Raw genomic sequence first — 26,903 nt, forward strand, 5'->3', positions numbered from 1 at the left:
TTAATGAGTATATTATAATCATTGGGTATGGGTTTGGACTGAATGGCTGCTGAAGTCCATTCCAGATCTCAAATTCTGTGATTCTGTATGCCCGACATGACCTATTCTTTCTTCCTCTTCCTCTGTAAAGACAGTGTTATCTTTGAAGTTATTTAGCTTAATTTGAGGCAATCCTATTCCTACCAGCTCTCTTTGTCTCATCTTGAAGCATCTCTAAATGTTTGTTACCTTTTCTAACCTTGTTTGTTACCTTGCCCTAGTTCTGGAGTTTTTCTTATTAGTTCCTTTTGCTTACTTGCTTTTATATAGTTATTTAATTCTCTTCTTTTTTTCTTTCTCAATTAAAGAGTCAAGTAAAATCCCCTTTCCTCTCCTCTTCTTTCAGCTTGTTTTGTACCTTAATTTTAAAATTTCATTTTCTGTGTTTTTTCTTTTTTTTTTTTCTTTTTAGGCAATTGGGGTCAAGTGACTTGCCCAGGGTCACACAGCCAGTAAGTGTCAAGTGTTTGGTCTGAGGCTGGATTTGAACTCACGTCCTCCTGACTTCAGGGCTGGTGCTCTATCCACTGCACCACCTAGCTGCCCCTTGTGTCTTTTTCTAAAAAGGATTTCTTTCCTATGTTCTCTTCATTATTGATCTTTTCTTTCTGTCTATTTCAGTCTTTTATCCTTTGATTCATTGCCCTTATGCTTATTTAGTCCTTTTTTTAGTCTAGAATTTAATTCCTCTTGGAATTAAAGCTTCTAAAGTGCCTATTTTGGGTTCCTTCTTCTAAACCAGAGGTGGAGAACCTGCAGCTCCAAGGCCACGTGTGGCCCTCTAGGTCCTCAAGTGCGGCCATTTGACTGAATCCAAACTTCACAGAATATATCTCCTTAGTAAAAGGATTTGTTCTGTAAAATTGAAGGCCACATGTGGCCTCGAGGCTATAGGTTCCCCACCCCTGTTCTAAATGGTTTCTAGGTGATTTCCTTGTAGATCTTTCCCCACCTCTTGTCCGCTTTCTTCTTGCTGAGCCTCATTCTTAGAAGTACCAATTCCTGCAGGTGATAGAGAGAATATTGCTCTAAGACAAGGATTTTCCTATTTCTCTGATCTTTTGGTTCATCATTAACCTTTGCCCTCCCTTTTGATCATTTTTTCCCTTGAGATCTCTTCCTTAGGTCCATGCCCTCCCACTTTTCTGTGTGTTAGTTGCTCCCACAAGTCTGATTCCCCTTCTCCTGAGGCAGGATGAGTACTTTCTCCCTCTCAAAGTACCAAATACCTGTGGATCATGCCCACTGTTAGGTCCCAGTCTCCCTTTATAGAATATCTCTCTTCTCCTATGAGTGGTACCCTTTCCCACTACTGAAGCAAGATTTCAGTCTTTCTTCTTTCCCCCCTTTTCAATCCCTCCCTTTTCCTCTGTGCGCAATCTCCTGTAGGCACTCTTCCTGAGAGACTAGAGGAGTTAATTTTCCCTGCATTGTTAGCTTTTGACTTGATTAGAGTACATTATGTATTACTCTCTATCTTCTTCCTCTGCTTCTCCCCTTTTATGTATTCTCTCATTCTGTAATTTAGTCCTTCAAAAGAATCGATTCACCCGTAGGAGGAATGTTGTGAGGTGTAGTATGTGATGTTTCAGGCCTTCTTTTCCACTATCGCTTCTGTGTGGTTGCTGCTTCTGCCCTTCTCACTTTGTGTGCATTTAGAAAAGAATCTCTTAATGGTTTCATTTTTGTTATTTTGTTGTTGTTCTTGGTTGCTATATTTGTTTCCCTTTCTTGTATTTCTGTTATGTGGGGTATTTTGAGGAACAAATAACTTCCTCAGGTCTGATTTTCTTTCTAGAAAAGTTTCAGGGGGCAGCTAGGTGGTTCAGTGGATATAGCACCGGCCCTGAAGTCAGGAGGACCTGAGTTTAAATCTGGCCTCAGACCAAACACTTGACACTTACTAGCTGTGTGACCCTGGGCAAGTCACTTAACCCCAATTGCCCAAAAACAAAAAACAAAACAAAACAAAGTTTCAAATACCTCATTTTATTGAATGTCCATCTTTTTTCATGAATTGTTAGGCTCAGACTTGCAGGGTTGGTTACCTTGTGTTGTATCTTGAGTTCTTTTGTTCCAAGGAACGTACTGTTCCATTCTCTCCTGTAGTTTAAAATGAGTGTAGACTAGTCTTATGTTATTCAAATAGAGGGTAATATGTAATATACTCTTATCAAGTCAAATCACTCTCTTGGGCATTAGCTCACTATTAACTGTTTTTATCTTGTTCTTTCCAGTCCAAAGAACATTTTCTTTGGTGGAGAAGACAAGCAAAGTATGAGTCAAGCAGTTTTCCTTCTCTCTGTTGTTAGTTATTATCTCATCCACCCTAGCAACAGTGCTATCCCTTCTTTAGGCCTTCTTCCTCTAACATAGCTAAGAAAATTGTTCTTGTTGTCCTTAGATTTCCTTATCAGCTTCAGTTCATCTGCGCTTTAGCAATCCTGACACTTCTTACATACAGGACCATACCATGCTTTAGTTATTTTTAAACAAATATTTTATTGATACTTTTTTTTTCTTCCTCACATTACTGTCACTTCCCAATGACTCCTTCCCCATCCCTGACCAAAAAATAAAAACAAAATCACAAAAAACCAACCCCTTCCTTGTAACAAAGAAACAAAATGAAGCAGAAGAAACGAGCACATTGGGTAGGTGTGATAATGTCTCATATTGCAGCTGTAGGCCATATTGCAGCCTTGTCTGTTTAGAAGGTGGAAGGGTTCTTCCCCATGAGACTTCTGAAGTCAGGATTGGTGACTGCATTGATCAGAGTTCTGCTAGCCTTTCAGTGTTGTTCTTATATTATTGTGGTCTTTTGCTGATGGTTCTGCTTACTTTCTTCTGCATCAGTGCATAAAAAACTTCCTTAGTTTCTCTGAATTTTTCATATTCGTTGTTTCTTAAGATATAATAATGTGGTATCACATTCATATACCAGAATTTGTTTAGGCATTTCCCAAATGATGTACACTGACTTTGTTTTCATTTCTTTGTTCCCACAAAATTTACAGTGAATTGTTGTGGTCAGAGTCCTAAACTTGGAATCAGGATGGTGTGGTTCTAAATCCTGCCTACAACTCTTAACTCATGGTATGACCTTGGGCAAGTGTATTAACCTCCCTGGGCCTCAGTGCCCCTTCTCCAATATAAGGAGGTTGGATTGGATGGTCTTTGAGGTCTCATCGAGTTCACTGCTGTGCTTTTGCATTCAACCCACGCAATGTGATCTTGCTTCCATCTTGGTTCTAACCATTCCCTTTTCCCCCACTTCCCTGTCCCAGTCTGAAGATCATTCTACATAGTGGAGAAAACCACTGGAGAGGTTCAGTCATTGGTTATGTCATTCTAGCTACCCTGCTCAGTCGTCTACTTCCTGCCTTGATCTGTCTCATAACTCAAAAGGCCAGTCCTTTTTTTGTTGTCCTTAGCATTCATCACCCACTTCTTTCTGGCCTTTCGTGTTCCTGATGTCACACCTGTGTCATCCTTGCTTTCTTCCTGTTACCTCAGTTGAGTGGGCAGCATGGTGTCATGGGAGAGGAGTTTGATGTGGAGTCAGGGGACTTGTGTAGGAATCCTGCCTCAGATACTGTTCTGAACCTTAGTTTCATGACCTGTAAAATGGGTATAAAATCACTGCTGGTACCTATCTCATAGAGTTCTTTTGAGGATCATGTGAGATAATATGTATAAAGTGTTTGGTAAACTTTAGATTGCTGTGTAAATGTCACCTACTATTTCAGTTATCTTCCTTGGTACCAGGAAAATTTAGAAATAGGAAACAAAAGATAGGGATAAATGGGTACTTTTCTGGATAGAGAATTTGTGAGCAGTTGGGTGGGTTTCCTAGGGATTGGTGCTGGGATCAGCCTCATTTCAGTATACAAATCTAGGAGAGGGAGTGCATGCTGGATTGCAGATGACACTAAACTCTTCTGAGGAGGGTAAGATACTTTGTTGATGGGGACAGATGGGCGAGAAGGCTTTCAAGGCTATGTGAGTGGGGAGAAGAGAAGTCTCTTTAACCTAGAAGTATCACTAGTTTGATCAGCAACACTTCTCCCACATCTGCCCCTTGTGCATCTTCCAGGTGGTGGCCATTGTGATGGACATGTTCACAGATGTGGACCTGCTGAGCGAGGTGTTGGAGGCAGCTGCCCGACGTGTCCCTGTTTATATCCTCCTGGATGAAATGAATGCCCAGCATTTTCTGGACATGGCTGAAAAGTGCCGGGTCAATCTGCATCATGTGGATGTGAGTGACTGCGGAAAGGAGTGGGGGATAATTATGGGAGGTTCAACCTGCGTCTCACAGATGTCAGAGACTGGTGGCAAGGGTAGATGAGGAGGTAACAAAGGGCAATCTTCGCAGGTGTGGTTCAACCTGTACCAGGCAGGTTCATTTGGGAGGGTGAGTCTGCATGGAGATTGCCTTGCTTCTTATACCCCTGACTCATCCCCCTTCCCATCCAGTTCCTTCGGGTTCGCACAGTCTCAGGCCCCACCTATTACTGCCGCACAGGAAAGTCCTTCAAGGGCCACGTGAAGGAGAAGTTCCTGCTGGTGGATTGTGCTGTGGTGCTGAGTGGTAGCTACAGGTGAGCTGCTTCAGGAGAGGGGTGGATATGAAGAAAAAAGACTTTGTGGGATAAAGAGTACTTCCCCCACCTGCCTACTCTCTCCTTAAATTTATTCCTGTGCCCTCTCCACTAACCCCTACCTCCTTATACTCCCAGTTTCTTGTAGTCTTTTGAGAAGATTCACTATGGGGTCCTTCCACTGTTTTTCCTCCAGTGTCCTCCCTGTCCCTGACCTGTATGTCTCCCTCCTTTTAGCTTCATGTGGTCCTTTGAGAAGATTCATCGGAGCATCGCTCATGTTTTCCAGGGAGAGCTGGTATCCAGCTTTGATGAGGAATTTCGCATCCTCTTTGCTCAGTCTGAGCCATTGATCCCTGCAGCTGGGGCTCTGGCCCTGGCCTTGACCCACGCGGACACTTATGCCCTGACTCCATATGGGGGCCCAGGGCCCCTGATGGGGGCTCCTGTAGGAGGACCAGGGTCCTTCTTCCCCAAGCGTGCCCACTTGCTGTTCCCACCACGTGATGAGGGCCTGGGCTTCCCCTCCTTCTTGGACCCTGACCGTCACTTCCTATCAACCTTCCGCAGGGATGACCTACTTCGGCATTCAGGGGGTGCGGGAGACATGCATGGGCTGAGGATGCTCTCACGTCGGCCTGGCATGGAGCTAGATGCTGGCCATGGTGGGGATCCCAGCACTCGTGGCTTCCTCCGTGCCAAGCACCTAGAGATGGAAGCTGGGCACGGTGGAGACTCTGGTAATCGGGGCTTCCTCCGTGCCAAACACATGGAGATGGAGGCTGGCAATAGTGGGGACCCCAGCTCCCGTGGCTTTCTCCGAGCCAAGCATTTAGAGATGGATGCCTTCAAGAGACATACCTTTGCTGATGGAGCCATGGAGAACTTTGCTGCATCCCGCCAAGTGTCCCGTCAGATGTTTGTTAGCCATGGTGATGACTTCCGCTTTCAGACCAGCCACTTTCACCGTGACCAGCTCTACCAGCAACACTACCAGTTTGAACCCCAGTTCACAGCTACCCGGCCTCAGGGCTTGTTTGAGAAGCTGCGGGCTGGACGTCCGGGTTTTGGGGACCCTGAAGATTATGGGGTAGAGGGGAGCCCCCGTTTCCCAGAGTTAGAGGGCTTTGGCCCTCATCCCGAGGGTCCTGGTGGACACCTGCGGCTGGACTACGTACCATCCAGTGCCTCAAGGGAAGTCCGGCATGGCTCTGACCCTGAACCCCGTGGACTGGAGCCTGGTGCCCCACAGCGCCCTAACATTGGGCAAAGGTTCCTTTGCCAGTCATCACCCACACAGAAGCAGAGTTTGGACCAACGGTGGTTCCCACCAGAGGCTGAACCAGAAATGGAACCCAGCCGGAAGGGTGGGGCTGAGGGCCGGGCAGGGCTGCGCAACTGGCGTATCTCCTCCTACCTCAGCGGCTGCCACTCTGATGGTGGAGATGAGGGTCTGCCTGGCCCCATGGAGGCAGAATCCTATGATGAAGTCCTGGGTGATCCCCCTGGCCGCTATCCCTTACCCACTGGGGACCTGCTCCCCTCCTCTTTCAGGACTGGGGGGCCCTTTCCCCCAAAGGCTCTAGGTGGGGGGGATGGCCCAGAGCGTGAGGTGGCTGAAGGGGCAGCCTTAGTCAAGCAGGACTCATTCCGCTCCCGCCTTAACCCCCTGATCCAGAGAAGCTCCCGGCTTCGCTCTTCCCTCATATTCAGTTCATCCCAAAAGGAGGGACCTGGAGGTGGGGCTGGTGCTGGGGCCACAAATGAGAAAGTACAGCTCTTCCAGAAGGAGCAGACAGTCAGTGAGACAGTGGGCGAGGGTGGTGAGACAGTGCGGACAGCCTCCTCCTCCAAGGTGGCAGAACTGCTGGAGAAGTACAAGGGCCCGGCCCGGGACAGAGACCGGGACCGGGACCAGGATAAGCCAGGTGGTTTGATCACTGTTAGCAAAGCAGCGGTGTCACAGTCATGGCGGCAAGAGACCGGGACGAGTAGTGGGGGTACTGGGGGGGAGCGACGTAGCCTCGAGAGCTGCCTTTTAGATCTACGTGATTCCTTTGCCAGTCGGCTGCATGAAGAGGCTGAGAGACAGCCAGGTGCAGCTACTCTGAGTGCTGCCCAGCTTCTTGATACCCTGGGTCGGGGTACTGACAGACTGCCCTCTCGATTTCTTGCCTCTGATGGCAGGGCTGCCCTGCCCCAGGGCAGGGCAAGTCCTCCACCTGAGAGGAAAGGAAGCCCCACACCAGCCTATCCAGAGAGGAAGGGGAGTCCTGTGCTTGAAAAGAGAGGGAGCCCCATACCAGCATTTCCAGAAAGGAAAGGGAGCCCTGTGCCACCTGTCCCTGAGAGGAAGGGGAGCCCCACATCAGCATTTCCAGAAAGGAAGGGAAGCCCTGTGCCGCCTGTCCCTGAGAGGAAGGGGAGCCCCACCTCAGCCTATCCTGAAAGGAAGGGAAGCCCTACCTCAGCATATCCTGAGCAGCGCAGCAGTCCCCTACCTCCAATGCCTGAGCGGAGGAGTAGTCCTATACCCCCAGTACCTGAGCGGAAGAGTAGCCTCACATTTGCTGGGGACACCCAGAAGATAGGGACACCTGGGGAGGAAGATATTGGCCGACCAGAGCCCAGTTCCATGGAGTTCCTGCGCAAGGGCTCACTTCGCCTAAAACAGTTGCTGAGTCCCAAGGGGGAGAAAAGGCTAGAGGAGGAGGGTGGCTTCTTAGGGCCCCAGGAGAATGGGCAGCCTGAGGGCCCCCATCGACCATCACGGGGAGATAGCCCAGAGGTAGGGGCAGAGGAACGGGGCTCCAGGCATCGCCTGGCCTCTGCCACACCTAATGCCCTCTACAGTAGTAACCTTCGAGATGACACCAAGGTGATACTGGAGCAGATCAATGCTCACAACCAGAAACATCGTGGTGGGGCTGGATCTGGGGCTGGGGCAGGGGGTGCAGCCCACAGCAGCCCTGAGCTGTACCGTTCACCTGCTGCTGCCCTGGATGTCAGCAGGGCCCATGAGATGTCTGACAAGGACAAATGCTCAGCCATCTTCCGCTCAGACAGCTTTGGGGGCCAGAATCGCTTCAGCCGGACACTCCCGGCTAGCCTGGAAGAACGAGACACCCTGCTACGAAAGATGGAGAGTATGCGGAAGGAAAAGCGTGTCTATAGTCGCTTTGAGGTCTTCTGTAAGAAGGAGGAGGCCGGGGCAGGTGAGGCTGGGGCAGGCGAGGCTGATGCTAGGGACCGCAAGGTGGGCAAGTTCATGCCCAAGATATTGGGCACTTTCAAGACCAAGAAATGATCCAACACCCTGGCAATCTTTCCTGCCCAGAGTGTCACTATCACTGACTCACATTACCACTAACATACTCAACTCCATTGTGGGTCCAGTGACCAAGCCAGATGCCAAATCTCTAAACAGGGTAGGTTGAGATAGGGTGGGGAGTGAGTGCCATATCCTGAAGAACAGGATGTCCCCTTGGGCTTATGAGGGATATCATTGCCCAGGGGTAGAGGACCACCCCCACCCTCACTGTGCTCACAAAGTCCAGTGTATCTGGGCAGACCTAGTCCCCACAACGATGTGCTACTGCCTTGCCTGCCTTTGGAATGTGGGCTTTACCTTTTTGGGGGACTATTCCTATCTGTTCATCCAATTATATTGGTCTGTCTGTCCATCTGTTCATTTTCTATATCTTCCTTTATTCCAAAGCTTTTCAATACACCTTCAGTTGGAAGATGTATGCTCCAACCTCCTACCTCCATACACTGGTTTGCTTATCTGCCTATCCCTTCTCCCACTGGTCTGCTTAATTATCTGCCTGTCCTTTCTCCCACTGGTCTGCTTAACCATCTGTCTATCCCTCTCTCTCTCTTCCCGGCCTATTAGTGCATCTCTCAGTCTAAGGAATTTGGAAGTAACAAATCCTCATTTGAACAGAGCTTGAGAGTTTATGAAAAGTATTCACACACTGTCTCATTGGAGCCTCATAATGGCCTTCTGAGGTACTTTTATAGATGAGGAAAGGAGCTGGGAGAAGTGATTTGTTCCACGTTATACAGCCAGGAAACTGTGGAGCTGGAACAAGAGACTAGGTTTTCTGGTTCCTTGTCTACTGTTCTTTTCCACTGTACCAAGTTGCCTCTCCAACAGAGAGAAAGGGTGGAAAATCTTTGTGTGTGTGTGTGTGTGTGTGTGTGTTTCTCCCAGGGGAGTTCTTCTCTGCTTAGGGGAGGGAGGAGGGAACATGTGAGGGCAGGGAGAGGTCATAGGATCAGAGAGAACCCTATCTTACAGCATTTATAAGGTAGGTGGTCTTCCCAGCACCAGGTACTGTGTTTTGTACCCAGTAGGCACTTAATAAAAGTTGGTTGATTTGCAGGGTGGATGGGGTGGGACCCTGGGGAGTTATGGGTTCTGGTTGGGTGTCTAGAAAAGGGGGGCAGTGCTATCTAAGGCTCTGAGCTAGCATCTCTCCTATTCTTGGTTGCGTGCCTCTCTGGGTGTTGAAGAGGGGCACCCATGATGATGGACATAAGATGCTGGGAGAGTTCTCCTTGGGGAGGGGATGGCACAGACTCAGTGCCTGTGTGTCTTCCGCCCTCTCCAGGGGATGAGAGAAGGAGGGATGAGGGAAGAATAATTTGCTGCATCAATAAATTAGACTTGAATTTATTAAACCTGGCTTTGGAGTCTTAGATTCTTCAAAACTACACAAACATCTTATCAGGAATGTCTTAGGAGGAGTGTGTGAAACAGAAGTACTGAGATGGAGTCAGTCTGGGATTCCTGTGACAGAGATGAATCACACATGAGACCAGTGTTAGCACCTGTGTGGGCCTGTGCCTTGTCCTACAAGGTATGTGCAGGATGTGGGCAGGGCCGACTGAAGGAGAACAAAGGTGTGAGGAAGCCAGGGAGTTCAGTCCAGAGATCAGTGACAGGCCTTAGGAGATATCTTGTCACATTTCTTATTTCCCACCTGTTCCTCTGCAGCTCTTTACAATTGTTGAGAACCCTTCTTTAGAGCCCCTAGTGGGCTCCATGCCTGCTTGCGCTGACCAGGCTGGGACCCAAGTCTCCTGGCCATTAGGCTATTGCTTCTTCCTTGGAATGGGCTGCCTCTTAGCAGGCAACAAGAGAAAGAAATTCTTTGCTTTGAGGTAGGAGATCAGGGAGTGGCTGCACCCCTGGATCTCTGGCTTTTTCTCAGGGGACCAAGGATGAAATGAGACCTGGTAAGAGAATGAGGGTTGGGGTGGGAGTGAGCCAGACAGCAGTTAAACAGGTTCTGACTTCCTCCACCATCTTTTCTTTCTCTGCCTTCTATTATGGAGTTGGTGGGTATTACTCCATTTAAGAAAGGTCCAGTCATCCCCATCCAATGGCCTTTCTTCACACAGTGCTCCCCTCTGCTGCTCAGCACACATTTAGACAAGGCCAGGGCCCCAACACATGATGTGCCCCATTTGGGATACGAAAGATGTGGGCTGACTTTGCCAGCAGGAGGAAGGGGTTGCTTCTTTAGAGACCAGGCCTGAAAAGCTGCCTGATTACCTCCCTGCTACCTAAAGACTATAAAAGCCACTGCTTTGGAAAAGCTGTTTCCAGGGCTGGAGGTCAGCCAGCCCTGGTGAAAATACCAGAGAAAAGAGTGCCCAGACTTAGCGCAGCTGATTCCCCCCATTTACTCAAACTTTCTACCACTCAGATCATCATATCATCACACAGGTGTCTATGTGTCCCACTGATTCAGTAAGGTATTGTGGTCTTTCCCCACAATGAATGCCCTAGTTAGTATCCCACTGATACACTGTAGAGCTGAGGTGCAGTCCCAAGATTCAGTAACCCCTTGGAATCAGAAACCTCGAGTGTGCTCTGAGACGCACATTACTACATATGGCTAATACCAATGACAAAGAAAGAGATGGTCATAAACAATACATCTGTATGTGGAATCATGCAGTCCTGGCAAGAGACGCATGATCAGATAAAGACTGTCACACTCGGACACACATAGTCCTGGGTAGAGGGCAGGAGGAGGAAAGTCAGGGTTTGGGGGAACTCAATTCCCTATGCTGGAGGAATACCAAGCCATGCAGAAAATCAGAGACTTTATTGCTGAAAATAAATTGTTGGTGTTTATGGGAAGAGTAAAGGGCACAGACTCCCATGGCTGAAGCCAAACATTCCTCAAGCCAGAGACCCCATGGAGTGAGTCAGAGAGGATGGCTCAGAGGAGGTTTCTTATCTCTTGGGAGTGTCTGGGTAAGGGAGCTTCAGTGAGGGCTCAGGGGGTCATGAGGATCAGGTGAGGGAAGTCCATGGGGTGAAGCAGGCTGGGGATATCTCTGGGGGGCAAATAGGGACTAGTCAGGGGCTAGAAGAAGTACATAGAGGTAAAAGTTAGGATGTCTCTAGAAGGGAATCAGGATGGAGGTACATGGGGGAGGGGATGGAGTGAGGAGTGAGAGAGGGGCAGACCATACAGGGCTGACTTGCAGATCGTTCCGTAGGCCTGGGAGTAGCCTCCCAGGGATGCCCTAGCTGCCCCTATGGTCCCCTGGGAGGCAGAGGACTGGAACATCCTCCTTGCGGGCCGTAGGAGAGCTCGAGCATCCTGAGTGGGGCCAGAGGGCAGGCGAGGGACCTGGGAGGAAAGAAGAATTCATGGGGGAAGACAGGATCAGTATAAGTAGACAATTAATGTTGGGGAAATGACAGTGATGTCAGGGAAGGAATAGTCAGGGCCAGAGGGACAGATGACTAGTGTTGGGCTGTGGAGGGATGGTCAGTGTCTGGAAAGTGATAGCACTCTGCATCTGGTCTCCCTCACCAGCTTGGCGTTTGTGGAAGTCATCACACCCATCAGGGAACTGTCCTTTCGTGTTAGGGCCTGGTTGGTCACCGCAGCTGCCGCCTGGGCAGCGAGGGAAGGGGCAGACATGGCCGACTTGAGGCCTGGCTTCTCCTAAAAACAGAGACAGGTTACCCCTCGTCTGGTGCTGACAGGGTTACTGCCTCAAGTGAGTGATCATATCCTGAGATGGGGCACATCAGGGCTGCAGCAATGAAAATTAAAGGTGGAGGGCCTAGGGGAAGATCAAGAGGTGGCTAGATGAGGTAGGATAAGAGAAGGGAGACAGTCTGGACCTGCTGAGTCACTCTCCTGTGTCCCGGCTGCCTCAAGGTTCTGTCCTCCATTGTTCTTTCTACTTTTTCCCTTTAGTGTCATTCCCTTTTATGCAGATGATTCCCAGACTTGCACCCCCAGCTTCAGTCTCTCTCCTGAGTGCCCAAGCCCTATTTCCAAATACCTACATGGACATCTCCGTATGGATGTCCTTCAGCTTGACATGTTCAAGCCTGAAATTGTCTCCCCTTCCAAGCCTCCTCTTCTTAACCTCCCTGATATCCTCCCCCTCCTCCTCTTCGTCCTTCTCAGCACCAACTCCTCAGAGTCATCTTGAACTTACTTATCCTTCTCCCTCACTTCACACATCCAATCAACTGCCCAATCTGGTTGAGTCTGCCTCTACCACAGCTTTTGCATTCATCTCTTCCTCTCCCATTGTGACCACCTTAACATTGTTTCCCTGCTCTCTGTTTCTCCTCCTGCCATCCACCCTTCAGAGAGCTGCTCCTTCAGACCCAATGCCAGGTCTGACCTCATCCCTTCCTTGACCAAAACTCTTCAGTGGCTCCCTGCTGCTCTACAGGAGAAAACATAGCCTTCTCAGCCTTGCACTTCAGGCCCTGCTCCGTTTGGATCCCACCCACCTTTCTCACCTTCATTCACACTCTATCCTTATACACACTTTCCACTGGACCACACCTGACTAGGCTCTGGTGCTGACTGCCCCTCCCACGTCTGTGCATCTCAGACATTCTCTGCTTCTGGAACAGAACACATTTCACACCCAATCTCTGCCTGCTGCGGGCCCCTGGTTCTGTGGAGGCCTTGCCCTGCTGCCATTTCCACCAAGAAGCCTGCCATGTCACCACCACTTAAGCCCAAAATGGAAGTGATCTCTCCTCCCTTGGGTCTCACACTGTCCTCAATTTGCACTTCACTGACTGACCAAGTTCTTTTTTCTACTCTAGTGACATATGTGGTCATATTACACTGTGAGATCCGAGAGGGCAGGGAACTTACTCCCCCCATGCTGTCCTAACCCCTGACACTGTACATAGCAAGTGTTAGTTGATTAGAAATGAATAAACTTACCCCAGGGGGGCCAGTGAGAGTGCGAGCATCACCCCAAAATGACTGTCCCCTCTTCCCTGAGAAACCTCGATGCTGTAGCCGGATAGAGGGTGCTGACCCTTGCCGGGGACCAAGGGTGCCTATGTTTGGGGTGGGAGAGAAGGAACATGTCATGGTGAGGGTCACGGTTGTATACCTTTGTGAGGTCTAGAATTATAACTGTGTGGGTTTGGGTCAGGGAATCAAATACCATGGTGAGGTCAAGGGTTATAACACTGGTGGGGAGGGAAGGGGTTGGGAAATGGATAACATAGCATGGATTCAGATCAGGAATCATACACCAAAGGGTCAAGGAGTCATATGCCATTGGGGGTGGTGGGAGGATTCAGGGTCACACCATATAGCAAGATCAGAAAGGCTCAGAGATCACGTACCATGGCAGGGAGTGGGTTCACTCTGTGGCCTGGGTCCAGGGATTTGTGAACGACGTTCCCTCAGGGCAGAGGTTTCCGGTTCCCTTGGGGCCTGGGCCAGCTCAGAGGTAGAGTTCCACAGGAGGGGATCTTTCTGGGAGGGCAGGGGCACAGGGCTTGACCTGGGAAGGTCCCCCAGGGCTTCTCTCTGAATCTCCAGGTCTTGAAGTCCATTGTTTGCCTTTCGCTCTAGGATCATCTATAGGAAGGGGACATCTCAGAGTCCCTCTGGTGAGTATTCAAAGTGGGCCCGTAGTAGGGGAGGGGTTATCTGGGTTGACGGGAATATTGAGGCCCAGGGAGTAACTTATGTGTGTGTACAACCTGAAATGAAGGATTTCCTGGAGTGAGGGAATACTTAGAGTGGGAGTGAGAGTATCTTAGGGAGGGACTGACACCCGGGCAAAGTCAAACTCCATGGGCCTGAAGTGGGGAGGGAGTATTTGGATTAAAGAGCATTCAGGAGAGAACTGCCATCCAGGTTCTGGGGTATGTGGTGTGTGTGTGTGTGTTCAGTACATGTATCATCTGCGGTGTTTATGAGTTTCATTTGCACATATGTACATGCAGTGCAAGGCACACACGCACAGGATTTATGCACATGCATGTGTGTACATGCATGTATACGCATGTGTGCACGAATATGTGCCGATATGCATGTGCACGTGTGTACACTTGTATATATGACAGAGAAAAAGGCAGAGGCAGAGGCTCCTGGAGGTCACCTTGTATAGCCGGTTGCGATACTCCAGCACAGAGAGCTGTACACCATCATCGATGGGCAGGAGCACTTCATACTCCAGGGCTGGCTCCTTGGCTGGACAGTGGAATCTGGAGTCAGAGGTCAGAAGGAAACTCAGAGGTGGATGGTGCCCACTGCTCACCTGGGGAGTGCTTCCTCTACCCTCACTTTTCCATTCACACATCTAAGGGGTACAGCTAGGACAGTATCCCTCCAGGGAGTTCTCTGACTCCGCCTTCTCTCCATCTTAACCTGCTGCTGCTGTTGGTTTCATCTGGAAATCCTCTAAGCCCAGACTCCTTTATCTTCAGCTCACTGGCAAGAGATCCAAGAGATCCACATCTTCCCCCCTTCCTCAACCAATCTTGGCCTCCACTCTGCTGTCCACTGTCAGCCTTGCCTGGATTACTCTCCTCCTCCCTAGCCAATCCTGGCCTCTCTTCTACCTTCCATCCTTGTCATCAGCTTTATCTGGGAACTTGCAAATCTTGCTCTCCAGCTCTGCCCCCTCCCCTTCTCCCCCATTCTTAGCTCCTTGGTGCTGGCCTTCCCTTTCCCTGCCTCTCTCCATTGTCTGCCTGACCTGGGGCCTCACATTCCCTCCTGGCCTTCCCTCCTTGTCAGCCCCCCTTGGGGCTCTCTCCCTACCTCCTCACATAAGGGTGCCTCAGGGCCTCATCTGCTGTCAGCCGTTTCTCAGGGTCAAACACCAGGAGTCGTTGCAACAGGTCCAGGGCCTCAGGAGGAGTGGTTGGTGGGAGGCGAGAGTCCAGGGTCAGTAGCTGCCTGGAGGCAAGTGCTGATCTCACCATACTCTGGTCACTCTGTTGTAGTCCCATATCTGGGAGCTCCACTGTCCCTCACGGTGCGCTCCAACCCCAGAGGGATCCATGGCAGCTTAACCCCAGGGATGTGAATAACCCACAGTTCTACTGTGCATTGATAATTACAAAGTGCTTTCCTTACAACCACCCAAGAGGCAGGCAGTGCAAGGATAAATAAAGAAACTGAAGCTCAGAGTGGTGAAAGGTCTTGACACACAAGTCTCATAACTGATAAATCTTGGGGTTCTCTTGAACCCAAGAATCCTAACTCTGGGAGTAAATCTAATCTGCTTGATACAACAGAACAAGGTCTAAAAGATGTCTATGATGGAGGGCCTGTAGTCCTTGGTTAGGGTTGGGCCCTAGAGAGATCGAAGTTAGGGTGAAGGTAGGAGGAGAAAAAGGAAGATTGAAAAAGGAAGAAAAAACTCAGGAGAAGAACTTGTATGGTTAAAAGTAAAAAGAAGGGAAGGAGAAAAGGGGAGAGAGAAGTGAGGGAAAGAGAGGGAAGAGAGAAGGGTAAAGGCAGTAAGGCAGGAGGGATGGATGGGGGGGATGGGTAGAGAAGGAGAGTGGGAAGGAAGGTGAATGGAAGAGAGAGGGGGAAATGGGGAGGGAAAGAGGCCTGGAGAATTAGTGGGGTACTGAATATAACAGATGCCAAGTGAATTCAGAATCTGCATCAGGAATCATATCACAAAATCTGAGTTGAAAGAAACCTCAGAAGCTATCTATCTAATTCAACCTCTAACTGAATGAAAATCCCCTCTACAATACACCTACCATGAGGTTATCCAGCTTGGCCTGAAGACAGTCTCCAGTGAGGGGGAGCCACTCCCTCCCCAGGCAGACCATTCTACTTCAGTAGAACAGCTTTCATTGTGAGGAAGTTTTCCCCTGGGTTAAAACTAAATTTGCTTCTTTGCAACTCACACCAGTTGTTGCTGGTTCTATTCTCTGGAGCCAAATTGAATAAATTGAATCCTTCTTCCTCATCATAGTTCTTAAAATACCTGGACAACTATCATGTGCACACTAAATTTTCTCTTTTTCAAGCAAAACATCCCCAGTTCTTGTAATTGAGCCTCATATGGCAAGGTTCCAAGACCCTTCACCATCCTGGCCACCTACTCTGGACTCTTTCCAGTTTATCAATATCCTAGAATTAAGCACAATATGTTTTCATAAGATGCAACCTGAGCAGGGCAGAGCCCAAAGGAATCAATCCCTCCCTAGTCCGGGACCCTACGTCTGTACTGATGTAGCTTCAGACAGCCTCCATCTCTGTACTTCCAGGCTACCTCATCTCCCAGATCTTTTTCATGGTGAAATGCTCTCTCGCCATATATTTCCCATTCTAAACTTGTAAAGTTGACTTTTCCCTCTTCCTTCCAGTAGAATAAAAGCTCCACAAGGATAGGACTGTACTTCTGTCATTGTGTTCCTGTACCATCACAATGCATATAGTAGGTGCAGAACATGGACTTGTTCAATTGAATTTGAATCCAAGTGTAAGTAGTGACATATCTCCTAAATTTCATCTTATTTGATTCCTATATTCTGTCCCATTAATGGGAATCACTCATATTCTCTCCCTGTTTATAACCCACCTGGTATACATACTGCTGCCAGATTATGTTCCTAATAAGAAATGGGAATGCCCAGAATCAAGGACACCCTGTATACCCTTACTTGAGCTATGCCTAGTAGTGAGAATTCTCCTACCTCTCTATTCCCTAACACATATCTGTATATGTGTATATATGTATGTATATATACATATATATATATAAAAACATGTTTATGTATCTATATATTCCCTATAGCCACTTTCAGATCACCATCTCTTCATTATTTTACTGAAATCCCTGGCTGCTCTCCCAGACTTTTTTGCCATTGTCCACTCATCTTTAGGACATTTTCCTGGCTGCCTCAATGACTTCAACATCCACACCCACCTCACAGGTTCCCTTGAATTTTATTACCTCTCTGCCTAGGCAATGCTCTGAGCTTAGTCACAAGGCTACCCTTAAAACCACCACATTAATCTCTAACCCTAGGAAAATGGACCATTTACTTTTCTCTGCTTGATAGTTAGTGTCAAATAACCTCACTGATCAGACTCATTAAAAACTTAGCTTGGCTCTATCTGAACAAACACCTTTCACCATCTCCTGTTGATTCCTTACCACATCCCTCGCAATGTTCCTTTTAAATATCTTTTCCTCTCAAATCCCTCGAAGATTCAATGCTTATAGACAAATACTTAAAACTTGAAACAGTGACCTATAACAAAGGTCTTACAGAAAAGCCCCTGAGGTGCTCAAAAGACTGCCAGAAGCCCATCAACCCAACGAAATTCTCCTAGGAGGTAAAGAATGTCTAAGGTTTTTTTCCAACTCAATTCTAAGGTAATTGGCACCCTGGTGTTGATCCTCATGACCTCTTGCCTAGAATATCATAAAAGCTTCCTAACTGGTTTCCCTACCTCAGATCCTTTCTCCACTCCAATCCATCCTTTACAAAACTGCTAAAATAATCTTGCTAAGACAGTCTTGACCCTATCACTCCTTTGCTCAAAGGCTTCCAGTGGCTTTTCTGTTACCTATACGATAAAATCTAAACTATTTAGCCTGGCATTTAAGGCTTTCCACCATCTCTCTCTAACCTATCTTTTGAGCCTTATTTCATATTGCTTTCTTTATTTTACATAATTTCCCTTTCCTAAATCCACTTTTTGAAACAGAATTAGTCTCTCAAATTTGTGGACAAATGAAATAAAAAATTAAGAAAAGCCTAATGCTTATTTGAAAGGCCTCTACCATTAAAAGTATGAATTGCCTATATACCAATACTGGCAGATATTATAAGGCAGTGGGTCTTATTTAGTGGTTCATGAATCCTTTGAGATCCTTTGATCATCCAAGGGGTTTGCACTAAAATTCTTTAATATTGCCTTAAACAGTAATTAATTGCAGAATATTCTGAATAGTATATTAAATTGTCCTGGGGGTTCATAACACATTTGTTGCTGTTGAAATGGGTTCTCAGAACAAAAAAAAGTTTGGAATTACTGTTGTCAGGTTTCAGATGATATTAACAATTTTTGTCATACAGTTGGGTTTGTTTCATACTTGGCTATTTCTTGAATCTTTGTATTTACAATACCTATATCTCATCCTAAAGTTAATGAAGTTGTATGTTACAGTCATAATCTTACATCACAAAAAAAAATCATTGACTCGTTTTCCCTTCTTGTCAGAGAAACCATCTGTTTTTTATTTGTAACTTTAATATAAGCTTTCTAGGGGCAGCTAAGTGGTATAGTGGATAGAGCACCGGCCCTGGAGTCAGGAGGACCTGAGTTCAAATCCGGCCTCAGACACATAACACTCACTAGCTGTGTGACCCTGGGAAAGTCACTTAGCCCCATTGCCTAGCCAAAATAAATAAATAAATAAATAAATAATGAATAAATAAAAACAACAACAAAAAATATAAACTTTCTAGCCTGAAATAATTACCTAGAATTCTCTGGAAGCTTTTGGAAGGATGTTTAAAGACCAGAATTTTTGTTCTAAATTGGAACATTTAGTTGGATAGTAAGACCTCTCTATCAGGAAACCATCCTCTAAGCAGCTACTTGATATAAGTAATAAATGTTGTTTCTAATGCACTTGATCACTAAACATAACACTGAACAAGTTGATTTATTCCTTTTAGCACACTTATATTCCAGTCAAACTGGCCTGATCTTGACCTCTTCTCTCCCACCTCTGTGTATCACCATAGGCCCTCCACCACAGAATGTTCTCCCTTCTCTTTTCCACTGGTTAAGATTCTCTTACTTTGAGGTTTGATTGAGGGGCCACTCTCCTCCGGGCCTTTAGAGTTCTCTTTCCTCGGATTTTTCTTAAAAGTATTTTTGTCTAAATGTCTCCATTGTTCCCAGTATGCTCTTCCTTATACACAAATAAATTGTAATACATGTGGGTCAATCCCTCTAATAGATGAAACTCTGAGAGAACAGGGACAGGACAATTTCCTATCTTTGTAACCCCACCGTCTATATAACTCCTTGCATGTATTAGGCATTGAAAAAACATGGAATTATAACAGAAACATTTCTATCTCCACATAATTTATACTTCAAGATTCACTAATATTATAGTCAAATAGGGGAAGCAGAGCCACCAGAGGAGGCAGGTAAGAGGCTGGGGTGGAGGAAGAGGAGGAAGATGGAGTGGAGGAAGAAAAGGAGAGGAGGAGGGGAAAAGAAGGAGGAGGAGAAGAAGAGGAGGAGAAGGAGGAGAAAAAGGCTCTGATTGCCAAGTCAGGGTCTTTGGAGGATAAATCATACTTCTCTTGATACTCTGCATAGCAGGTAGTAAAAAGTTACCCAATACTGGTGGCAGGAATCCAGCTGGGGATCTTTTTGCTTGAGAAATGCCATGGAGATGCATGTTTCATCAAAGTCTCTTACTAGCAGCCCCTAATTTCAGTGATCATTTTGGCCTCTGACTCAAAAAATATTGTGATCAATGTTTAGAGTTACTTTCTATACCTAGCACTGAGTGACTGATCCCAATGTATCAAGAAGATAAAAGAAGCATTAGTCTTACATAAACCCTTTCCTTTCAAACCCACACTTACCGGGGGCCCAGCCGGTAGAAGATAGAAGTATTGTAGTCTGAGCCAATGGCCAGGAACTCTGGATACAAAGAGCAGAAGGTAGTGGAATGAAAGTGGACAGATGGGGCAAACAGAAGAGGAACAGTTCCCGAGGGAAACTACTTCCTCTGGCCAACGGTAGAATGATCATCCCCCCTGGTCACTCTCACCCACTCTGTAGGGGCCGGGGTAACTCCCCGCCCTTCCCACCCCATCTCGCCAGCCAAATGTCAATCAGCCTTGTTCTCTCTACATGGACCAGGATGGATAGTTCTCTGTTTAATCTCACCCTCTCTGGTTAGGTCACAAAGGGTACAGAAGGGCAGGGAAATATCTAGTTACTCTGTGATTACATAGTAACATGGTTGGAACACTAGTCAGGGCTGGGATGAATATACCTCCTCAGTCAGTGCTCACCCTCTTTGTTTGGGGCTGGGATGGCTGCCAGGATTAGCTCAAGCTGATTGAGGGGTAGAAGTTCCTGGGAACAAAGGTCTCCCAAGCAGCATCTCCCCCAGGATACAGCCCAAGCTCCACATGTCCACACCCTGTGTGTACCTGCAGGGTCACAGAGTAAAGACATGCCTAGGATGAGGGAGGAAGATGAGGTAAGGATGAGGCTGCCACAGGAGTGAGGGTGGGGTGAAGATAAACGCATGCCTGGGACTGGTGGCAGGGAGAGGGGACAAGTCTTGAACAAAAGTAGGGGAGAGGAAATGCTAGGTGTGAAGAGTTGGAAGACAGAAGGATCTTCAGGGCCCACTGTGAAAGTAGCTACCCACCTCCCTATCCCTGTTTCCCTGGTGTTTCTCCACTCTCCAGGTCCCCCATTACCGGTGTGAAGACAACAGGATTTCTGGGGCTCGGTACCAGCGTGTGGCCACATACTCTGTCAGGGCTGGGTTCCCCGGTTCCTCATGAAGCTGACTCAGGGAACGTGCAAGGCCAAAGTCACAGAGTTTTACACAACAGTCAGCATCCAGAAGAACATTGGAAGGCTAAGGGGTATAGGAAGTTTAAGTGTGTACACGTGAAGGTTTGGAAAATTGTTGTAATGTTACGGGGGAGGTGTGAGGACCCAAGGAATAATGACTGGGCCTTCTGGGGGTGGAGTGGGGTACCTTGAGATTAAAGATGAGGTTTCTAGGAACAAGTGAGTCTGACAGGATGATGTGAGGAACTTGATGGGAGAAACAATTTGATAGATGGGTATTTGTGTACTTTTGGAGGAATATTTTATTTTTGAGGTTGTAGGAAAAATCTAGAATTTTGTAAGGAACGTAAGGAAACCTTATATCCCTTTATGTGTAAGGACCCTAAGGTAGGAGTCAGTGAGGATTCTGAGGGAATTAGTGATGTAGGGGCCCGGGGAAGCAGGTGTCAGTAAGAAGAATGGGGAGAAGGTGGAAGGGAGTAGATAGGACCTGGGGTTTTCACCTTTTGGTCTCTGTGGATGACATTTCCTGAGTGAATGAATTTGGTTGCACGTAGGAGCTGGTAAAGGATGTAACATTTATGAATATCCTTCAGCAGATTCCCTTTCCGGATGACAGTATGAAGGTCTGTGTCTGCACAGGAAATACAGGGCACAGCAGCCAGGGGAGTGGAGTTTGGGAGATGGGATAATGAGATAACATTAGAACATTTTCACTCACCTATGTATACAAATTCAGGGCATGAGGGAAAGGGAACTCACTTACCCATGGATTCAAATACTAGGTAAATGTCCCTGTCATTTTCTGCCCTGATGACATTCAGAAGCCGGATGATGTTGGGATGATTATCAAACTCCTGAGGATGAAAGGTCAGGAAGCACAAATTGGCAAGAGCTACGTAAAAGGCTTGGCTGACACTGACCTGGTAGTCCAGAGTACACCAGGCTTTCTTGCTCAGGGGCAAGGTGACAAGTCCTGGTTCCAGTCTTTGTAATTCTTAAGGCCCCTTGTAGAAGGTTCCTTTAAGGAGAATAGTCTCTAACATAATTTGAAGAGAATCTATATACTGCATATGTGAAGTATAGAATCACACAATCTCAGAGTGGGAAGGAACCTTAAACATCATCTAGTCTTGTCTAGGAAGAATACCTTCTACAACAAAGGTGACACACTCAAATAGAAACAGGGGCTACTACTACTACTACTACTACTAGTACTACTACTACTGCTGCTCCTCCTCTTCCTCATAAGGCTCCCTGTGGGCAGCATATTTACTGAGTTTTGAAATGTAATGATACCTATGTCTATTGTATTTTTATTTTGTTAAATATTTCCTAATTACATTTTAATCTCATTTGGGCCACAGGAGTGTTGTGGTCCACATATGGCCTACTGGTCACTTTTGCTCTACAAAATCATCACTAATTGTTTCTCTAGTCTGAATGAAGAGGAATGGGGAAGCTCATTTCACTTTTGAACAGTTCTAATTGTAAGGATGTTTTTCCTTACATAAAACTGAGATCTGCTTCCCAAGGACTTCTATCCAATTCCTACTTCTTTTGTCTAGAGCTAAGTTAAAGAACTCTATAGCCCCTCATTCATATGACAACCTCTCAAATACTTGAAGACAAAGATCATATGTCACTTTTTCTTTTCCAGGCAAAAATTCCCATTTTCTTCAACCAATCCCAAAACGGCATAGTTCCCTGTGTCTTCATCATTCTAGTTGCCTTTCTTTGGATGCACTCCAATTTGTCAATGATCTTTGAGAACGTGGTGCTTAACACCATTGCTCCAGCTGTGGTTTGGCCAGGGGAAGTACAGTAGATTTATCGTCTCATTTTTCATTCTTTTAATACAGCCTAATCAGTATATTTGGTTTTCACCTCACTGGTGAGTTTGCAATCCACTAAGCCCCTCAGGTCTTTTTCATATGAACTTATATCCAGCCTCTCCTTCACACAGCTGCCAAACAGATTCTTCTAAAGCACAGTGGTTGTCAAATAAAATCTGGAAAACTGCTAGTTGTACAGATCAGAGAGAGGATATTTATTGGATTAGATGGCCACTGAGATCTCTTCTAAGTCTGAAATTTTGTGATTTTGTAAGGCTAGCCTCTCATGGAAGCAGGGATATCTCCCTCCCTACACTAGATTTTTCCCTTAAAAGGCCTCTGATATAGGAGTGAGTTTGATTCAGAACAGATAAGTCTGAACCACTAGAGAGAGTACCCATATCAATGAGATCACAAGTTCATCCAAGTAAGCATGAACCTGGGGCAGTATTTATGTGTCTGAGGAGTGCTGTTGGCATGAGGCTAGGTCATATCATATGACAGATGCTCACCTGGAGAAACATGATCTCTCTGAACGTTCTCTGTAATAAAACACAAAGGGCATTGTTCGTGGTATGTGATGTTATTGATTTCATTCCCCCAATATGTCCGTCCCTTCTACCATCACCTTTCCCTCCCCTCCAAAGTTCCATTTCTCCATTACTCCCTTCACCTGTGCATCTGTCTTGTTCCTGAAGGCATCAAAGATCTTCTTGATGGCCACAGTTTCTCCTGTCCTTCGATCTGCAGCTTTCCAAACAATGCCATAGGCCTGGGAGAGCAGAAACCACGCCTTTTCCTTTCCGTAGGACCTGGAAAGTAGGGTGGCTAGAGGCCACCCCAGCTAGGATGGTCTCATCCCTGAGCTCTGACCTTTCCACATCCTGATGCTGGTAGTGGGCCTTCTTAGAATCCATTCCTCACCCCTTCTCTAACAATTACTACCATACCTGCACTTTAGCACCCAATTCTAGTTTATTGTTGGTCAAGAGACCCAGGTTAGCATCAGGGCTTAACCAGAGACCTCCGCAGCCAAGGAATGTCTGAGACAGACATGACCCTAAGTATGTGGAGAGACCCAATGGGGCAAAATTGGTATGTGATGTTACGTTATATAACTCTGATTTGCAGTCTTTTCCACTGTAAAAAGCAAAGTGGTGCTGTATTTACACTTATTTGACACTACGTAATCTGCTACAATGCCTTTTTCTTGTCTCAACACCTTGTCTCCTCTGTTTTGAACTGAGCAGTACTGGGTCTCCCCTTCAGACCAGGGGCTCCCTGAGAGTGGGGCTCAACCTCTCCCCTCCACCCCAAAGACCAGATGCTCCATGAAGACAGGTAAGTATATGTCTTCCTCTCAGATAGGTGACTCCCTGAGTGTCCCATAGACCAGAAGCTCTTTGAGGACTTGAAGGAGACAAACCAGATGTCTTCCTGTGGACCAGGCCCAGGGGCTCCCTAAGTTCAGAGTCCTGAGTCCTTCCAGATCATGGAGCTTTTTTTTTTTTTTAGTGAGGCAACTGGGGTTAAGTGACTTGCCCAGAGTCACACAGCTAGGAAGTATTATGTGTCTGAAACAGTATTTGAACTCAGGTCCTCCTGAATCCAGGGCCGGTGCTCTATCCACTGCGCCATCTAGCTGCCCCAGATCATGGGGCTTCTTGAAGGTAAGCAGTGCTTGGTCTCCTTCTTAGGCAGGGGGTTTCCCTGAGGGTAGGGCCCTGGGTCCTCAATGACCAGAGGCAAGGCTGTCTAACCACTTCAGATAGGGGGCTCTTTGAGAGCAAGACTAGTGTCCCATAGAATACAGGACCCTTGAGTACAGGCAGATTGTTTATTCTCCTCAGGTTGTCCTTGAGGACAGTTCAAGGCTGTCACCCCCTTAAGTAAGAAGCTCCCTGAGGGCAAGTCCTTCAGTTTTCTACAGAACCTTTGCTTTTTAAAGAAAGGCAAGGCTATGTCCTCCTTATACTAGAGGCTCCCTGAGGGAAGGCCACTGGGTCTCTCACAGACCAGAGGCTCCTTAAGGACGGTAGGGCTGTATCTTTCCCTTATACCAGGATCTCCTTAACAGGCCTTTGGGTCCTCCACAGACCAGAGGCCTAGAGAGGCCAAGCCAAGCAGGGTTGTGTTTCCCTCTTTGACAGGGGGTTCACTGAAGGTAGAGTCCTGGGTATTCCTCAGATCAGGGGGGCCCTTGAGGATAGACAGGGGTGTTTCTTTCATTCATCTGAGGGATCTTCTTGAGGGTGAGGGGTCTGAGTCCCCTTGAGATCATGGGGACAGGAGGGGATGTGTCTCCTTCTCAGACAGACTCCCCCGGACAGGGTCCTGGGACCCATCAGATCTCGGGGCCCCTAGAGAACATGAGGGGGTGTGCCTCCTCCTCAGACAGGGGGCTCCCCCAGGGAGGGGTCCTGGGATCCATCAGATCTCGGGGCCCCTGGAGGACAGGAGGGGTGTGTCTCCTCCTCAGACAGGGGCTCCACCCTGGGTCCCCCACAGACCGCAGTCTCCTCGAGGGCAGGTCCGGCGGTGTCTTTCCTGATACACCAGGAGCTCCCTCAGAACCGGGTCTCTCACCCCCTTCCCGAGCCGCCGCTTGATGAGGTAGCGCTGGGACACGTGTTCGTCCACCTCGGCCCAGCTCATGGCCGAAGGACGCCCCGTTTCCTTCGTTTCCTTCGCTTCTGCTCAGGACCTCCGTTTCTTCCCCTTCCTCGGGGCAGCTGTTGAACTCGTTGCTGTGGAAACCAGAGGCGATGCTGCGCTTGCGCCAGCGCCGGCGCCTCTGGGCCAATCCGACTATCGTGCGCGGGGAAGCCTGGCCCCTGCCTCCAGTTTGGCCCAGTCCCCTTTCTTTTCTCAGAGGTGACTTCCGAGAGCCAGGGACACGCCCACATTGGGCGTGACCTGGAGCTAGCTCCGCCCCTACATGGTACTCCAACTCCTCCCTCGCGCTCGTGGCCACGCCCCCTGCTTCCAACATTCTTCTCCTGCACCTTACTCAGCCCCAGGATGTGGCATGAAGGTGGCTGAGAGTTTCATTCTTTTTTTTTTTCGTCATGGATTGGTTTCCATCATTCCTGAAGCCTCAGTTTGTTGATTCGTCACCTCGTCCTTAGCTAGCCGACAGTGTCACATAGACTCAAAAAAATTGAGGGCTGGAAGGGCTGAAATTAGAGTCCCACCCGTTCATTTCGCAGAGGAGGAAAGTGATGCCCAGAGAGTGACAAGGACGTGCCAGGTGTTAAGTGTGTGTCCTTGCCTGTGCATGTATCGTCTACAAGTCAGCGTGCTTGTACAGGCATGAGTGCACATGAACAGGTGACCAAGAGACAACATTTCATGGGAGACTAACCTTATTTCCTTTTAATAATAATAATAGCAACTAGCATTTATATGGTGTCTATTGTGTGCCCGGCACTGTGCTAAGGGCTTTACAAATATTGGCTCATTTAATCCTCACAACAATCTGTGGAGGTAGGGGCTATTATTATCCCCATTAAACAGCTGAGGAAAGGCAGAGATTAAGAGACTTGCCCAAGGTCACACTGCTTGTAATTGTCTGACACTGTGTTTGAATTTAGGTCTTTTTGATTCCAGGCCCAGAGCTCTAGCCACTGTGCCACTTTTGGCAAGGTTATTAAATGGGTAGATTAATAAATACTTATTAATTGACTGGATATACTTTAGTATAAAATGATCAGTTTCATGAGTTTCCCAATCAATGTGATGACAAATGGAGTCTGATCCTTTCTTTGAAGCCATCTAAGGAACACCTCCTCATGGGGTATGGGCAGGCTTACCTGTACCTTTTTTGATAAGACACATGGAACTTGATTGACTGAGACTCAGGGGGATGGACTATTGTCTTTGCTTCTCATGGTATGTTCAAGAGAGCTGTTAGACCAAGTTACTCCTTTTCATTCTCTTTTTTCTCTCTAAATTTGGATTGAAGTTGGGGGACACTTGAGGCAGGGGAACAACCAGCAGGCTATTGTAATAGTCCAGGTGAATGGTGATAAAGGCCTGGACCAGGGTGGTATCAGTGTCAGAAGATAGAAGGGGGCATACATGAGAGATATTACAAAGATGGAAATGACAGGCTTTGGCCACTGATTGGATATGGGGGGAGGGTTGAGAGTAAGGATGACACCTAGGTTGTGAGCCTGGGTAACTATGAGTACTGTGGTACCCTTCACAATAATAAGGGAGTTAGGAAGAGGGGAGGATTTGGAGAGAAAGATGAGTTCAGTTTTGAACATGTTGAGTTTAGTATATCTACAGGACAAACAGTTTGAGATGTCTAATAGGCAGATGGAGACGAGTGACTGGAGATTGGAAGAAAAGTTGGGGCTGGACAAGTAGATCTGAGAATCATCTGCATAGAGGTGATAATTGAAACCATGGGAACTGATGAGGATCACCAAATGAAATAGTTTAGAGAGAGGTGAGAAGTCCAAGTTAGAGCCCTGTGGGGACACCCACATTTAGCAAGCATGACATGGCTGAAGATCCAGCAAAACACACAGAGAAGGAGTGGTCAGATAGGTAAGAGGAGA

General features: G+C 47.3%; 2 protein-coding genes across 4 annotated transcripts in view; one reads left to right on the forward strand and one right to left on the reverse strand.

The window, feature by feature from the left end:
* FAM83H (family with sequence similarity 83 member H) overlaps positions 1 to 9,329 on the forward strand; it is a 54,698-nt gene extending 45,369 nt beyond the window's left edge. For all 3 annotated transcript variants that reach the window (XM_020995237.2, XM_020995239.1, XM_020995240.2), the window contains 3 exons: positions 4,136 to 4,300; positions 4,519 to 4,643; positions 4,881 to 9,329. In XM_020995237.2, the coding sequence (XP_020850896.1) occupies positions 4,136 to 4,300; positions 4,519 to 4,643; positions 4,881 to 7,950 (3,360 nt within the window). In that variant the 3' untranslated portion in view covers positions 7,951 to 9,329. The remainder of the gene's footprint in view (positions 1 to 4,135; positions 4,301 to 4,518; positions 4,644 to 4,880) is intronic.
* A 1,417-nt stretch (positions 9,330 to 10,746) lies between these two features.
* Positions 10,747 to 25,240, reverse strand: MAPK15 (mitogen-activated protein kinase 15). Its single transcript, XM_078153865.1, is given in 15 exon segments — positions 10,747 to 11,299; positions 11,486 to 11,620; positions 12,878 to 12,996; positions 13,291 to 13,528; positions 14,055 to 14,160; positions 14,720 to 14,857; positions 19,549 to 19,606; positions 19,984 to 20,035; positions 20,037 to 20,124; positions 20,401 to 20,564; positions 21,004 to 21,134; positions 21,267 to 21,357; positions 22,848 to 22,877; positions 23,009 to 23,163; positions 24,922 to 25,240. Coding segments are annotated over 13 exon segments (1,554 nt in total). The 5' UTR covers positions 22,860 to 22,877; positions 23,009 to 23,163; positions 24,922 to 25,240; the 3' UTR covers positions 10,747 to 11,077.
* Between the last annotated feature and the right edge of the window lie 1,663 nt (positions 25,241 to 26,903).

This window comes from Phascolarctos cinereus, unplaced genomic scaffold (genome assembly GCF_003287225.1).
Source record: "Phascolarctos cinereus isolate Bilbo 61053 unplaced genomic scaffold, phaCin_HiC Scaffold_4;HRSCAF=312, whole genome shotgun sequence".
Lineage (NCBI taxonomy): Eukaryota > Metazoa > Chordata > Mammalia > Diprotodontia > Phascolarctidae > Phascolarctos > Phascolarctos cinereus.